General features: G+C 40.0%; 1 protein-coding gene across 4 annotated transcripts in view; it reads right to left on the bottom strand.

Annotated features, from left to right (window-relative positions):
- AGPAT4 (1-acylglycerol-3-phosphate O-acyltransferase 4) overlaps positions 1-15,711 on the bottom strand; it is a 125,922-nt gene that overhangs the window by 18,978 nt on the left and 91,233 nt on the right. For all 4 annotated transcript variants that reach the window (XM_084624141.1, XM_084624138.1, XM_084624139.1 and 1 more), the window contains 3 exons: positions 13,398-13,500; positions 10,799-10,874; positions 321-519 (listed from right to left, as the gene is read on the bottom strand). In XM_084624141.1, the coding sequence (XP_084480267.1) occupies positions 321-519; positions 10,799-10,874; positions 13,398-13,500 (378 nt within the window). The remainder of the gene's footprint in view (positions 1-320; positions 520-10,798; positions 10,875-13,397; positions 13,501-15,711) is intronic.

A 15,711-nucleotide genomic window follows, 5' to 3' on the forward strand; every position in this document is an offset into this window, starting at 1 on the left:
GTTCAGAGAAGCAACGTACGGAGATTCACTCATTATTATTTTAAGGTGCAGTGCAGCTGTGCCCACATCCACAAACCCCAGTTCTCTCACATGCACTGGAACAGCACAGCTTCTGGACTGGTCTGTCTACAGCCCACATTTTAAATCTACACCCACACCCTAATTACCTGATTGTAAGTGCAAATATGCACCAGGAAATTACATCTGATTTGCATCTGGAAATTCATTAGGCAAGTGCAAATAGTACCCAGCAAAAAAATGAAAGATGGGCCTTTGCCCTTTTAAAGAGCTATTCCTCAAGTGATCCTCAAACAACTTACCCACAATGATGACAAAAGCAAAACTAGCCAGCGTCAGTGATGATCCACTGCTGACCATGTTGATAAGGAGCTGGAATAAAGGATATAGCAGCAATAAGGCCCAGAAAAGCCAGTTCAAAAGAGTCCATGGCCGCCGAGGTGGCACTATGGGAGTAGCTGGATAGGTTCCTGTTCGGTAGTATTCTTCTTGAAAGGCATCCTGGTTAGAACAAAGAAACGTAACATTTGAATCCCTACTGGATAATAGAAGCAGCCTTTTATAATTCTGATATTTCTTTTGCTGAACAGTAGTTATTCTGAAAAGAAGATCAAACACCACGTGATGGCTGGAAATCTTGTGCTTTTTAGTGAATGAAAGTTCATGCTCCTGAGTACACACTGATTAGTGTTCCCTTCCCTTCCTTTGCTCTTTTAGATGACTCTACATTCCCGCAAGTCTGCAGTTTTAATGAGCATCCAGCCTGACTGTACTCAATTCTGTGTACATCCTTACACCAATAGGTACAGGACTGCTGTATCTACAGACAACAGTGATAGCCATCAGACAAATACCCTTGGTACATCACAGAAATGTCTAGGAATGCTCTCATCACCAAACCCTCCATTTTCTAATGTTTTCTGCACCTTGTATCTAAATGGTTTCCACATTCCAAATGGGAGTTCAGGGTAGTGCCAGCTGGCCTCATCCTCCAAAGAATGTTTTTCCTCAACACCCACCTTTTTGGCAGTAGACTGATGCTGCCAGCGTAACCCAGATTCAATGGGAGCTGCGGGCAGCCGTGCCTGCGGACGGTCAATGTAAACAAACTGTCTTACGGCCCGTTAGCGGATTACCACAGGCTGCCCACCACTGCTGTAGAGACTTGTCCACATAAGAGGTTTGAATCTCATCTGGTTTTCAACTAGAGGACTTTTTCCTGTGACCGTTAGTAGGAGAGGGTTGTGCTTGTAGCAGTGAAGGTCTTAATTCCAAGGCCATCCCCTACATCATATAACAGAGAGAAGCATGTGGCCCTTAGCTACTTTCTCAGCTCAAGCTCACCACTTTTACCTGTTCCCACTGAAGTCAATGGAAAAAACCCTCCAACTGGCTTTGGGATGGAGCATCCAGCCCCTGCAGCAATGTTTACCAGGAGAAAAAATTCACTGAAGTGAATGGATTTACACCAGTGTGAAAAACATTGTAAGAGAAGTCAGAATGCGGCCGTATCTCCCTGTCCATCAAGTTACTTAGCTAGCTTTGTGACAGAATTAATTAATAACTCTTCAGTAGCCAGCATTGCCCCAAACAACTTAGTAAAGGTCATTTAATTTCTGTTCTTTTACATGTTCTTAAACTCTAATTTACTCTAGTAATTCTTTAATCAATAATAATTTGAGCAATTACAGGCTACTGCTGTTTTATCTAACTCCAAGTGAACATACAACTTTCAAAAGATTATATAATACTTAAAATGTTACTCTTTCTTTTTAGGGAGATTAAAGAAATGTATTACATGCCTTTTCTTGACTGTGAATTAGAATGAACTGGAATCATTATGGTCAATTAACTGTCTTGGGCAAATTACCCAAAATATGAAATTTCCTTTTAAGTGCCTTGAAGGTCTGGCTTATGAGCAGGTTAACCTAAATATACTAATAATGAGTGGCTTATGTCATGTCACATATAGTTATGATTCTAAATACCAGCATTAGTCAGGAATTCTTAATTTTCCCTTGCTGTTATAGACATCACCACTAGGGGGATTCTGCACTACGAAAGCAAGTGTTTAGCCTTGCTCTCCGCAAGAGGTTTGAGACTGACTTACATAATAGGTGCAAGGACTCAGATTTCTTCACCTTTACCAGTGCATCCACAATGTCATGGATAGCCTGGTTAAGCTGGATTGCCTCCATTCAGTTATGGAGCCAAGTTTCTTGCTGTGAGGAATTTCACAGAACTTTGCAGATAAGGTTGTTGGAATCTGAGCCAACCTGTCTGCCTAGATTTCTAGGTTTTTATAAGGTCACTCTTTAACCATGGCATCCATGAGTAGCTTAAATTTGTTAAAAATATTACATCAAGTCTTGAAGCACTAAGTCAGCCTGATGCAAGTGATGTGATTCAGCAAAAATCTCCACTGAGAATATTAAAAAAAAAATCTATTAAAACAAACATTTACTGAAATTTATTCCCACATTTCAGGATGATTCCTGTCAGTGCTTCATCAGTTAAAGCACATTTATTAGAAATAATTCAACACTGTCACATTTGTGCATCTCTTTCCATTTCATTAATTAAAGGGCCTTTTACTTAGTTCAGCACTTTTTACTTAGTCAAATCTCCAACTCAAATCTAGTTTTACCTAAGTGCTGGATAGGGCTCTTCATAGACATAAGGCCAGAAGAGACCATAATAATCTCCTAGACTGACCTCCTCCATATCACAGGCTATAGGACTCATCTGAGCTGATTCCTGTGTGAACTGGAACAGCACTTCTCAAACCGGGGTCCGTGAGTGTACTCCAGGAGGCCCGCAGGCCCCACTGATCAACTCCTCTGCCTCCCTCCCAGTGCCTCCTGCACACCTGGGAACAGCTGTTCCCTGGGGCCTGCAGAAAGCGCTGGGAAGGAGGCAGAGGAGTGGGGATGGGGCACACTCGGTGGAGGTGGTAGAATCATGTCCGGGGCTGCTGGCCTGCTGATCAACTATTCCCTCTCCTTCCCAGTGCCTCTTGTACGCCGGGGAACAGCTGTTCAGCAGCATGCAGGAGGCACTGGGAGGGAAGGAGAGGAGCAAGGCAGGGAAGAGGTGGGGTTGGGATGTGGCCTGAGGGGAAAGGTTGGAGTGGGGGCAGGACCTGGGGCAGAGCAGGGGACTTGGGGGTCAGTGAAAAATTTTAAATCAAAATGGGGGTGCTTGGGTTGCTAAAGTTTGAGAACCGCTGAACTGGAGCATATATTTTAGAAAAAGCATCCAATCTGAATGGTAAGATTTCCATTGACAGAGAATCTACCACAAACCTTGGTAAATTGTTAATTACCCTCACTGTTAAAACTGTGCATCTTATTTATAGACTGATTTTGTCTAGCTTCAACGTCCAACTCTTATTATACCTTTGTCTGATAGATGGAAGAGTCCTCTGCCATCAAATTTCTTTTCCATAGAAATTTGATATGTGTGTGTGTGGGTATATATATATATATATATATATATATATATATATATATATATATATATATATACATATATATACATATATATATACATATATATATACATATATATATATACATACACACACACACACACACACACACACACTTATTGACTGCGATCAACTCATTCCTTAAGATTATCTTTGTTAACTAAACATATTAAGATCCTGGAGTCCAACACTCTAAGGCACCTTTTCCAATCCTTTAATCATTCTTGTGACTCTTCTCTGAGCCCTCTTCAATGAATTAAAAATAAGCATTAACTGGATTAAAAACTGCCTAACTGATAGGTCTCAAAGCATAATTGTACATGGGGAATTATCAAGTGGGTGTGTTTCTAGTGGCATTCCACAGAGATTGGTTCTTGGCCCTATGCTATTTAAAAGTTTTGTCAATGACCTGGAAGACAATATAAAATCATTTCTGATAAAGTATGAGGTGATACAAATATTGGTGACGGGATAATTAATGAGAGGACAAGTCACTGATACAAAGCCATCTGGTTTGCTTAACTGGGTCCAAGCAAACAAATGTGTTTTAGTATGGCTAAAAGTAACGTCATACATCTAGGAACAAAGAATGTAGGCTGGGGGACTGTACTTTGAGAAGCAATGGGTCTGAAAAGAACTTGGGGGTTAGGGTGGATAATCAGATGAACATGAGTTTTCAATGCAACACTGTGGCCAAAACGGCTAGTGTGATCCTTTGATGCCTAAACAGGGGAATCTCTTGTAAGAGTAAGGCAGTTGTATTACCTGTTTGGCATTGGAGCAACACCACTACTGAAACCGTGTGTCTGTTCTGGCAACCCTTACTGGTATCTTTCTGTCAGCTACCAGCAAAATCCACATGCGTACTTATGTCCTTTTAAATTGTGTGGATTTAATTCTACATGGAGGTACTTAATTGATTTCAATAGAGTCACTCCTGATTTATACCCATGAGAGATAAGGAATGGGCTCAGGGGGTCTAAACTATCAAAAATATTTATCTTGCTCCTTTTATTATCCCAAAATGTATTTTCCACTTTGACCCTCAGATGCTGGTGTCATTAATACAATAAAGTAACTTTACCTGATGAAAAGTCAAACTGAATGAGCTGAAATTTGTTTAAATAATCACAAATTTGCGTACAATGAAATTATGAACCCGACCCCCTTGAAAGAGCTGAATACTCTCAATTTCAACTGAAATCAGTGACTCAAGGGTGTTCAGCACTTCCCAGGAGACACTCCGCAGGGTCAGCGGCTACATTTTTGAATCACATGAGTTTTGTTGCTCTATCTGCTTTCCTTTGATTTCCAGTTGCTAAAGTGCGTTAGGTGATTGTTTTTACATCAGAACAGAAATGCCTACTAATGTTTGTCCTGAAGCCCTATGAATAAATGTGTCACCAAATTCGGGCTGTTGCAAATCCCCCCTTGGTCTAAAATTTCCAAAGTCTGAATCCTGTTTGGGTTCGTCAGAAATAAAAACTGGAGAGAAAAAAACATATCCGAATCTTTTTTTAAAATATGTAAAGATTCGGATATGTTTTTTTTCTCTCCAATTTTTATTTCTGATTAACCCAAACAGGATTCAGATTTTGGAACTTTCGGACCAAGAGGGGGATTTGAAGGTCGCAACAGCCCAAATTTGGTGACTTTCTGAGCATGCTGAAAGATGTATCTGCTTAAGGGAAGTCCAGGATTAGGGGCCCCAAGTATCCCTACACATGAAGAAACCCACGAGAGAGGAAAAGATGCTGTTAATATAATATTTGTATGCTTACTTATAGTGTTCTCCTATGGATTTCCCCACTCTCCTATAGATGCACGTTGCTAACTCCACCATTAATCTCCATGGCAATTTGCCATCGATCGTCATGCCAAATTGTGTTGTGGGAGCATGTTCACTAAGGACTGGGGCAAGACCAATAAATTCAACGTCCACCTGGGTCTATGCCATGTGCACTCTGGTGTTCAGAGGCTGAAAAACCATTGCATTAATTCTCTGTGCCACCTAGTCCATTAGCAAAATATGCCATATCGACGAAAGATATAAAATTTTGCTACTCCAGAAGAACCAACTCTTCAAACTTGATTAACAGATTGCTCCACTATGCAGATGTGTCCCATGGACGGAATTACTGTCTCTATCTCCTAACTATGTACATAGTTCAATTAGAAAGTTGAAGTTGGAAAAAAATCGAATGTTCTACTGGAGCTCAATAATATGAACATATTTTCATCTGAATTACACTCAACTCCCCATTTGTTCAGATAATTGGGTTGCCACAGCTGCTGCCTATTTGTTTAACCCCTCAGTTAATTTACCCAGGAAATAGGAAAGCACAATCAATCACTCTTGTATAACAAAATGGGTTCCATTCATCAGGGACTAGCATCTACAGGAGCATATAGCGGAAGGAGCAAAAGGTCAGAAGAATAAAAGGCCATTTTGAAGCACACTCCTTTGTTTTGGTGGAGAAAAGATTCTGGGGTTACAGTGTGTTTGTTGAGAGTTAAAATTGTGTTTGTGCTCACTGAGAGTGGAATGTTTGCTGTGGAAAAGAAATTTTTTACTGACTGCCATATTGCCAACTCACAGCATCTAAAAAGAAAGAGTCAGTACCACAGTTGCCAACTTTCATGTGGTAAATAAGCACCCCAACTTTCACAATAAGCCAAAAATCAAGCGAATCCCATTTTAAAACAAGGCCAAAACAATCCCTAAGAACCCCAACACTCTGTGTGACTAGATCCCCCTGAAGTGCAGTCTGGGAGTGTGGTGGGCCCTCTGGGCACCCCTGACTCTCTCCCCTTCTTTCCCAGAGCCAAAAAAAAAAAAAAAAAAAAAAAGCAGCAACAGGCTACAAGCCAAACAAGGAACAAGCCAAAAACTAGCCAACAAGCAACTCACAAGCCAATTAAGCCAAAACTAAGGCCAATTTCTGTATTTTTTTCCACAGGTATGGCATGTCTGGTCAGCACTCAAAAATCATGGTTTTAAAAAATAGTATATATTGGGGCTCCTCTGATCTGCATTCTGTGTTGGAGAGATGACCTTAACAGGTCCCAATGCTCACTGGTATGGGTAGTGAGTTTCAGCTGGCCTGGACAGTTGAATATACCCCAACTCACTAAGGTCACAGCCTGTATCTAAAAGTGTCATGTAAAATATCAATAAAAAGCTAATAGCATACTGATAATTCATATTACTACATGGTGTATGCGTGGAGGACAAATTCAACATTATTTCCAATACATTTGTAATTTTTCGCAAAGCGTTTCTGCTAGGAATAAGTGATATTTGTTTCCATTGCCAGGGCCATTTATCTGCAAAGGCTGTGTTTGTTAGGTTTGCTATAATGGCTAAACCAGAAAATGAACCAAACTGAAATGGAACACAGCCCTGCATTTACATTCTACACACTACTTCAAAAATCTTTGTACAAAATATGCTTTGTGAGGTATCATTTGAAAACTAATAACTTGATGGTAAATATCACAGAGAAATGTATGAAGCAACATTATATGTAAAATTATGAATTCCCCCTATATGATATAGTTAGCACATGTTTAAACTCACATTGCCCTGAGTAGGCAAAAATTGTTAAACAGGTCTATCCTAAACAAAGGAGTGTGTGTTTACCTCAATTTACATACAAGTAGTAAACAGGGTCCTTGAGTCAGAAAGGGGGGAAATGACAGGACACAAGGCAAATCTACATTTCAGCATACACAGGGGAGAAGAAAGAGCCTGGAGCCACTTTCACCACCAAACTCCATGTCACCTTCTTCACTGTTTGAATAAACTTTGTTTGGAGGGGTAAGTCCCAGAAATATCTACTTCAAAGGGTGACTGGACTGTAAAAGTGAAGGCAAAACCACCCCAAGGCATCTCTCCATAGAATCATAGAAGTGTAGGACTGGAAGGGACCTTGAGAAGTCATCTAGTCCAGTCCCCTGCACTCAGGGCAGGACTAAGTAATAACTAGACCATTTCTGACAGGTGTTTGTCTAACCTGTTCTTAAAACCTCCATCCCTCTCTCTTTCACCTAAGACTATAAAGGAACCAGCTTTTTGATGATGGGGGAGATCCTGACCTGAGAATTTGGTCATCACTGGTGCTGGGAACACACGGTAAAGATTTTACCTTGATCCAAGTCTAGCTGGTTAAGTTTTAGCCACTAGAAAAATGTTGATATTTATTTCTCTTTTAACTATTTCTGACTTTAATGCCTTATACTTGTACTGTCTTAAAACCTCGCTCTGTAGTTAAATAAATCTGGGTTTTTTAAAATTAAAACTAATCCAATGTTGAGTTTAAACTTAACTGTTCGGTAACTCCAGTTAAAATAGCGAACTGGGCAGGGGCAACAGACCTTTAGTATCTGGAGAGGGCTGGACAATGGAGAACACATGTTTGGGGCCAAATCCAGGACTGGGAGTGTGTTGGGGCCACCATGCAAGTCGTAAACCAGGCAGGTGGAAGCCAGAGTGTGACTGGAGTGTTGCTGACAGGCTCTGAAGTCAGAGCTGCTGGACCAGGGCTGTAGCTACACACAGACACTCAGGGTGTGATCTGCAAGCTGGAAGCCGATTTGTAAGCGGCACAGGTTGGGAGCTACAATAGCAAAGCATTGTGAGGCACCCAAAGTTGCAGTGCAGACAGTGATGACCCCTCACTGGTCTGGATTGCATCCCAGAATGCAACAAATGGCATCTCTGATTTGAGAATGCATAACTGAAACTTGACAAGAAGGTGATAATGCAGTAGAACCTCCTTGTCTAAGGAAACAGGATCATGTCCACTGGTTTCCATTAACTACCCTGAAAATTCCCTCATTTATTCAAACCCATTAATCCAAACAACATAGAGGACATTTATCAATAGTGTGTGGATTTATGCCTGGATCCTGCAAGGCAAACATTACTCTGGACTTGATTCATGCTTTACTTTAAGCACTTGCATAGTACAGTGATCTTAGGAGAAACTAGGGCTTGATCCTGCACCATTCAAGTCAAACGGGAGTTTTTCCACTGACTACATGGAAGCAGGATCAACCCCTTACTCAAGTACTTAAAGTAAATCCTCTGCTTTGGTGCTTTGCTGGATCATGGCTGGAGCACTCAGCACTTTGCAGGACTGAGTCCTTAACATTTAAACAGTAATTCTGGCATGCCCCGGGTACACTGCAACAGGCCAAAGAAATACATTGCCTCAAGGGCAATAAAACACAACAACATACAGTAGTATGTCCAGCAACACAGGACAGGCAACAGGGAATATACTCAGCAGCTAACAGATGCCCACCTTGGGGTGCCTCACCTCATTTTTAAAGGTATCCCACTCATACATAGGTTGGCTGATTAGTACATATCTTGCAGCGCATCATTGCCCCTTTAAATATATCATTTGTTAAGTTTCCAAAAATAAATAAATAATCTGAAAATATAAATATCCCTAACGTGGCTCTGTTACTTATTATCCAACTTAAAAATATATACTTTTAAAAAAATGGTGGTAAAAAAATTAGGGGGAATTATGGTTTTTCCTCCACAGTTTCTTGAAGAAGCAATCAAGAGTTCCTTTCTCTCAAAACTCTCTGCCTCCAGCTCTGGGGAGAATATGGATTTTGAGTAAGAGCCTGATTCTGCTCTCACATACACTCGCGAGAGTCCGGAATAAATGCAACGAAATCAGTGGAGTTTCACTGGAGTACAAGAGGCGTGGGAGCAGGCTCAGACCTTAATCTTTTTAAGGATTCCCCTCAGACAGAGGAAGAATTGGCTGCACAGAGCTGCATATTCTTTCTTCCTATACTTAATGGAATATTAGGCTTTATAAATAACTGGATGTAGCCCAGCGTATATTACATAGAAGAAATTATACTGCACACTCAGCCTATTTGTGAACCTAGTACAGGATATTTTTAAACTATTTACTGGCATTGCCTGAACATTAGCCGGTAAGAAAGAGATCAATAAGATATTTGATAAGCAATATAAAGGCTGTGACAGGGAGACAGACGTAGGGGAGGAACTGGAAAGCAATAATCACAACCTTGTTCAGTTCAAGTGTTCTATTGTCAATTGACTAGATATTATCTTGGGGACAGAAATTCTAGGGAAGAAGCCACCACATGGTAGAGAGTAGTAAAAAGTGGCATATTAGTGACCCATGAAAGGACCACGTGTGTTTACTTTATACCTTCCACAAGGTCATAAGGCAGAAGGTGACTTAATATACTTACTGTGGAAATATACCATTTATGTCCCCCTCAAACCAGGCCTCAGTACCATGACTTTGGAGCCAGTGAGGAGGGGAGTAGCCCAAAGACAAAGCTGACAGAACTATGTCTACAAGACTTGAAAGTAATTTATACTGTATGTCCATATTAATAAACTGCTTAAGGGAGTTATGGATGAAGCCAAGAACGGGGCTAGAACTTAACCAGTTCAGGAAAAATGTCCTTTACACAAACAGTTTGAATACAGAAACACAGTAAGTGGTATAGCAGGTGGCTTACTATTCCATCGATACGTTGTACATGAAACAGGTCTTGGCAGACCCCATAGCCATCTCTGGGTCTGAAAAGTCCTATATTATTATACATCAAAAGATGTCACTCATACATTTCCTGGCTAATCAGACTAGACCCATATTCCTTGCACATACTGACTCCCATTGACTGAAATGGGAGTTTGGGGTGCGTAACTAATAGACCCGCAAAACATTGCCTCCTATGTTTATAGACTAGGAAAACCCAGAAGCTGAGCAGTTCTGCCACTCTAAAGATGCCACACTCCATTAGCAGAAAAACACTGACATACCTATTTTTATCATTAACATGTCCTAAATTAATATTTGTTTTTAAAGTGTGTGTCTCCTATACATCCTGTAGCAGAGACAGGTGCTCAGCCCATTCTAAAATTATTTTTGTGACTCTGTTAAAAAAAATATTCCCAAATTCACGAGTGGGAATATTGAATCTTTTATCTGCAGTGTACCCAGAGAGAATCAGTTATGAGGTTTTCTTGCATACAGCACTTTTAAATGCCTTCTCCATGATTTAGAGGCAGTTACCATTTTGTATTCCTCTGTTCTCTCATTGAAACTTTACTTATGTTCTTTTAATTTAAAATAAAGGTGATCCTGACTGACTGACAGTATAAGGCTGCTTTTTGTGTATGGAGAAAGAACACCTGCCCTACTAAAGCCCTGCTGCAGTATGCATGATAATATTAATGTAAATTATTTATCTTAATCTAGTGGTTCCAAATAATAAACCAACCTTTTCTTGATAGAGTTTGTGAAGCCACTTAGAACATTCCTGTTCATCTTCTGGGACTTCCTCTAATGGAATCCGTCTGCAAACAGTAAAGAAGAGATAGTAAAGAAAAAGTGCACTCATATTGTTTAATGTGGATCTTAAAACTGCTATCTAATTAAACTACTACTCATTTACTTTACTAATTATTTTTCTCCTTTTAGTTCTGCCTTTTGAGGTACAAATTTTGGACATAGTGATGTGTAGTTTTAAGTGTAAGAGCCATAAACAGTCTTTAGAAATATCTGGAGCTAGAAATATACTATAAAACTTGCAGCTCAATAAAGACTTCTTCCAGTTAATAGGATGATGGTTTGCATTTCTATATTTCTACATAAAAGTTTCAAATAGGTTAACTTCCTACCTCACAGATTAAGTCATCCCAAGATTTTGTTTAACAACTGAGCACTCAGAGGTAAAACTTGTTTCCCTTTGCAATTAGGGTCAATCATATTTAGTGCTTTTGGAACAGCTATTCCCAGTGCTTAAAATGTCTTTATAAAAACATTTGCTTTATTTCAATTGTAATTTACCAGTAAGAAAAGGAGATACCTATGAAAAACTACAACCATCTCTGGGAATGAAAATTACATTGGCCTTGGACAAGGACTTGACAATGTTCACTTCTAGAACAGTACCCAGAGCACCTGCTAGCCTAAGGCACCAGTGAAAATTTTAAAATCGAATTGCCCATAAATCACCACCACCACCACCAGAAATGCATGTTCTGTGTCTTTAAAAAGCTGCAATTTTTTGGGCTTTGTAATGGTACGAAGCAGCCATTCAAAAATCCCAGCAATTCACAAGATACCAGATATTAGAAAAAACGTTATGATTAACATAATTCCCGTCCCCTCAAAAGTCCAATTCTCCCATCTTGAGAACTGCTACAAATAGAAACTAATACTTGTTTCACAATTGGCAAGCTGGAGTGCAGGCTTTCAGTGGAAAACATTCTTTTTCTCTAGAAATCCATGAGACAGCAGCTGTTAAAGTGATACAATAATTTAAGTGGAAACAGGTATCAGAAACAAGATCAGAATCTTAAAAATGCAAATTGTCTCATGATCAGCAAGACCTTGAAACACTTTGCTGAGCAAATATGATGCTTCCAGGATCAAACTTATCAGCGTTGATCTTGAAGCAGTGACCGGAAAGGAGAAGTTTAGTGCTCAATCCTGCGCTTACTTCAGGATCTATGCAGGAAGTTCAAAGAGGCAGAGGAACGGTGGACTAGTGAGGGCCATGTACAGCTAATCTGTGTTTCCAGAGCCACCCTCAGGATGATACACGGCTCACAGCCTGGAGGAAAAGGAGAAGGGACGCATGCAGGGAGGCACATATCCTACTTTAGAAGGACTGTTGAACACCTGTGGTTAGAAAAAGCTGCTCACTTGTGAGCAGTATATGAGCTGGCCACCTGATCACATCCTTCAGGCATCACACAGGGATTTTAGGGCGTGCTAATGGGTTTGGTAGCAACCTCTCCCCTCAAATTCTCTCGAGAGCTTGTAGCTATCTCGATATTTTCCACTGGCACTGTGTGGATACTCAGGGGTGTGTATATACAGTGGCTTCCTATTAGATCTAGTTGAAAAATTCTGAATTTTGAGGGGAAAAAATTGTGCTACAAGTGCCATTAAACACCTGAAAAGCATAGCAGGGTACCTATCAGCTGATGTTCTGTGCTCATGAAAGTAACCCCCAAAACACAAACAAAGGAGCATTAGCCAATTGAATTAACACAACGTTTCAATTCACAGGGATTCCAGCTACAGATGGCAGCTTCATATTGTGGCCAAGAACTGCTGCTTGGAAGCTGCATCTGAATCAGCACATCTCCCTTTTGTGGGCAGTGCTGTAGGTTTCCCGGTATAGCAGGGATTAGAGCATTATACTTCCACTCCTGGTGGACTCTCTAGCTTCAGTGACCTGTCACCTAGATTCTGCTGGTGGAACCGAGACTGTGAATAAGGTCCTACATATAATCACACCTCCGCCAAGTGATGGCAGATTATGGGACCTTGCTGGTTGGTAGAGAAATCCGGGACATGGAGTCCAGGTATGTCTTATTGTAACTTGTTTTATTTACATGATACGTACTAGTACCTATACAGAAGTGGTCTCACAAAACACAGGCCGACCCCTCTTTCAGGATCTCACCCAAAACAACAATGACATGTCCACTGGTAGCAACTAACTAGATACAATTCTTGGGGCAGAGAGACTAAGGCAATGGACAAACTCTTCCATGGCTTACAACAGCTCTCCCAAAATGAAAGTGCATCACAAGATAAACAATCCAGCATTTGATCAAAGACTAAACAATGCTTTTGTGCTAAGGAAAAACAAACTTGTAAAACTATATGGAACTGCACTCTGAAGACTCCTATCATATAGTGACACAATTTGAAAACTTACAGCTATAAATGTTCACCTGAGCTCCTTTGAAGAAAGTTTTACATGAATTTATAATCAATTACCTGCAAGAAAAAACATTTCCCTGCTTGTTAGTAAAGTGCACACCATTGTATATGGAAAAACATGAGCATGGATAACTTGCCTTACATATAAATCTGCATGGTATTTCTTCCCATTTAAAACTCCCAGCAAAGTTGGATTCTCATTATTTCTAAAATTGAGCGTAGAATCATACACAGCTGAAACTACAAGGAAAAAAAAAGCAGTTTTACTGTTTGTAAAATCAATTTTCAAAGTTAATAGGGTGGTCTTGGTTATATTTAAGGTGCTTTGAAATGACATTTCATGAACAATTTCAATTTTCCATATTCATTCTCTCTCAGATAGTGGGTATATTTAAACATATAGCCTCCAGCAGCAGCTGACATAATTAAAGTTGTAAGCAATGTCAAGGTGACAGGGACAAATTCAAATACACATTAGTAGAAGCAGGGCATCTAAGCATGTTTTTCAAGACCAGTACCAACACAATTTACTTTTAAAAGGGTTATCTTTGTCTCCTATGATGAACAGGTGGGTGGGTAAGAGAAGGGAAAGAGAAGAAACTAGAGGTGATTAATACAAGAACGAGAGGACACCCAAGGAAATTGAATGGTAACAAATTTAAAACTGATAAAAGAAAATACATTTTTGCATTAAGTGAATAGTTGTTGAAGTCACTGCTAGAAGATAGTGAGGTCAAAAGCCTAATAGCATTTAAAAAATAAATTAGTCATTTAAGTGACTAACCTCCACAGTTGATCTAGAAAACACAGAAGTTTAGTTGGGATACAATCCCTCTTGCGTTACAATACAAGAGGTTAGGACAAACTTTCCTCACAGTTTTTCCATCCATTATGGGGCTCTTGCAGCCTTTTCTGAAGCATTAGCTACAAGCCACTGTCAGAGACAGAATACCAATTTAGACTCACTATAGGCTGATCTAATCTGGCAATTCCTATGTAGACACATGACTAAGATGAGAATCATTGGGATATGCATTTCACGGAACTAAACTGCAGCCAAACTCTCAACAACTAGGGAATAAAACTTTCTGTAATTCAACAGATGGCCTGAATATTTCCCAGCAACAATAAAAAAAAAAGGCAAAGTATATTGCTAGTTCATTAAAATAAAATGCTATGGAGCTTAGAGACAGAGAGAGGGAGAGAAAGGGCACAGGAATAGTTTACAGAGATGGAGAAGTTTTATTTTATTTTGAAGAGTAAGAGACTTCAGAAGTCCAGACGCTAAATACAGTAGAACCTCACAGTTACAAACAAGACCGGTCAACCACATACCTAATCTGAAACTGGAAACATACAAGTAGGCAACAGCAGAGACCCCCACCCCCACCCCCCCAAAAAAGAAAAAGGCAAATAAAATATAGTATGGTGTTAAACTACTAAAAAAATTGAAAGTTTAAAAAAAGATTAGAAAGGGTAAGGAAACTTTCTGTGCTGGTTTCATTTAAATTAAGATAGTTAAAAGCAGCATTTTCCTTCTGCATAGTGAGGTTTCAAAGCTGAATTAAATCACTGTTCAGCTGTAAACTTTTGAAAGAACAACTATAATGTTTCATTTAGAGTTACAAACATTTCAGGGTTACCAACAACCTCCATTCCTGAGCTGTTCATAACTCTGAGGTACTACTGTAGATTCATACATGAGTTAGCCTTTGACACACTTTATTTCTCTTCCAGGTCATAGAATTGGCGAACGGCAGTTGGTTCTTCTGACCTGATCTACTCCCATTTGAAAGGGGAGGGGATAGGTCAAAAAGCACTAGGGAACCATTAGTGTACAGCAACGGGGTTCACAGGGACACAATGTGTAGCAGGCTAGTGTGGGGTGGATTTACACCCCAGTTTGCCACAAATTAAGTGTCTGTGTGGACGAGCCCTAAATCTGTTAATTCTCTCTCCTGGAAACATGTTACAAATTTTGACTTTGCACTGTATAGAATTTTTCCTCTAACTGTGGGATCAGACATCCCGTATGAACAGATATTGAGCTGGAAACCCTAACGCCTGCTCAGCAAGCCCAAACAACATGGCCCAATTCTCCTCCCAGGTATCCCTGCCCCTGGGTACATCCAGAGTGATTCCACTTAAGTCAATAGATGTAAAACCAGTTGAGAAAAGAACTGGGTTCATCGTGTGTAGGAAGTTTGGTTTGATCTTTTAGAGTTTAGTATAGAACTGCAGGGCACAGTTCTGCAATAACCAGCCACCATATGCAGACTATTTATATTCCACTCTGAAATCCAGCCCAGCCCTGGTTTTAAATGTCCATGTTTGCAAGGTGTTTTCAGCTGCTACTTATTATTGGAAATAAAAACCAAACAAAAACACGAAACCCCCACTGAAACACATTCCTAGTTGCATGTTTGCACACTAAAGATAGGAAGGATCCAT

This window comes from Lepidochelys olivacea (assembly GCF_965140295.1).
Source record: "Lepidochelys olivacea isolate rLepOli2 genome assembly, chromosome: 3".
NCBI lineage: Eukaryota > Metazoa > Chordata > Testudines > Cheloniidae > Lepidochelys > Lepidochelys olivacea.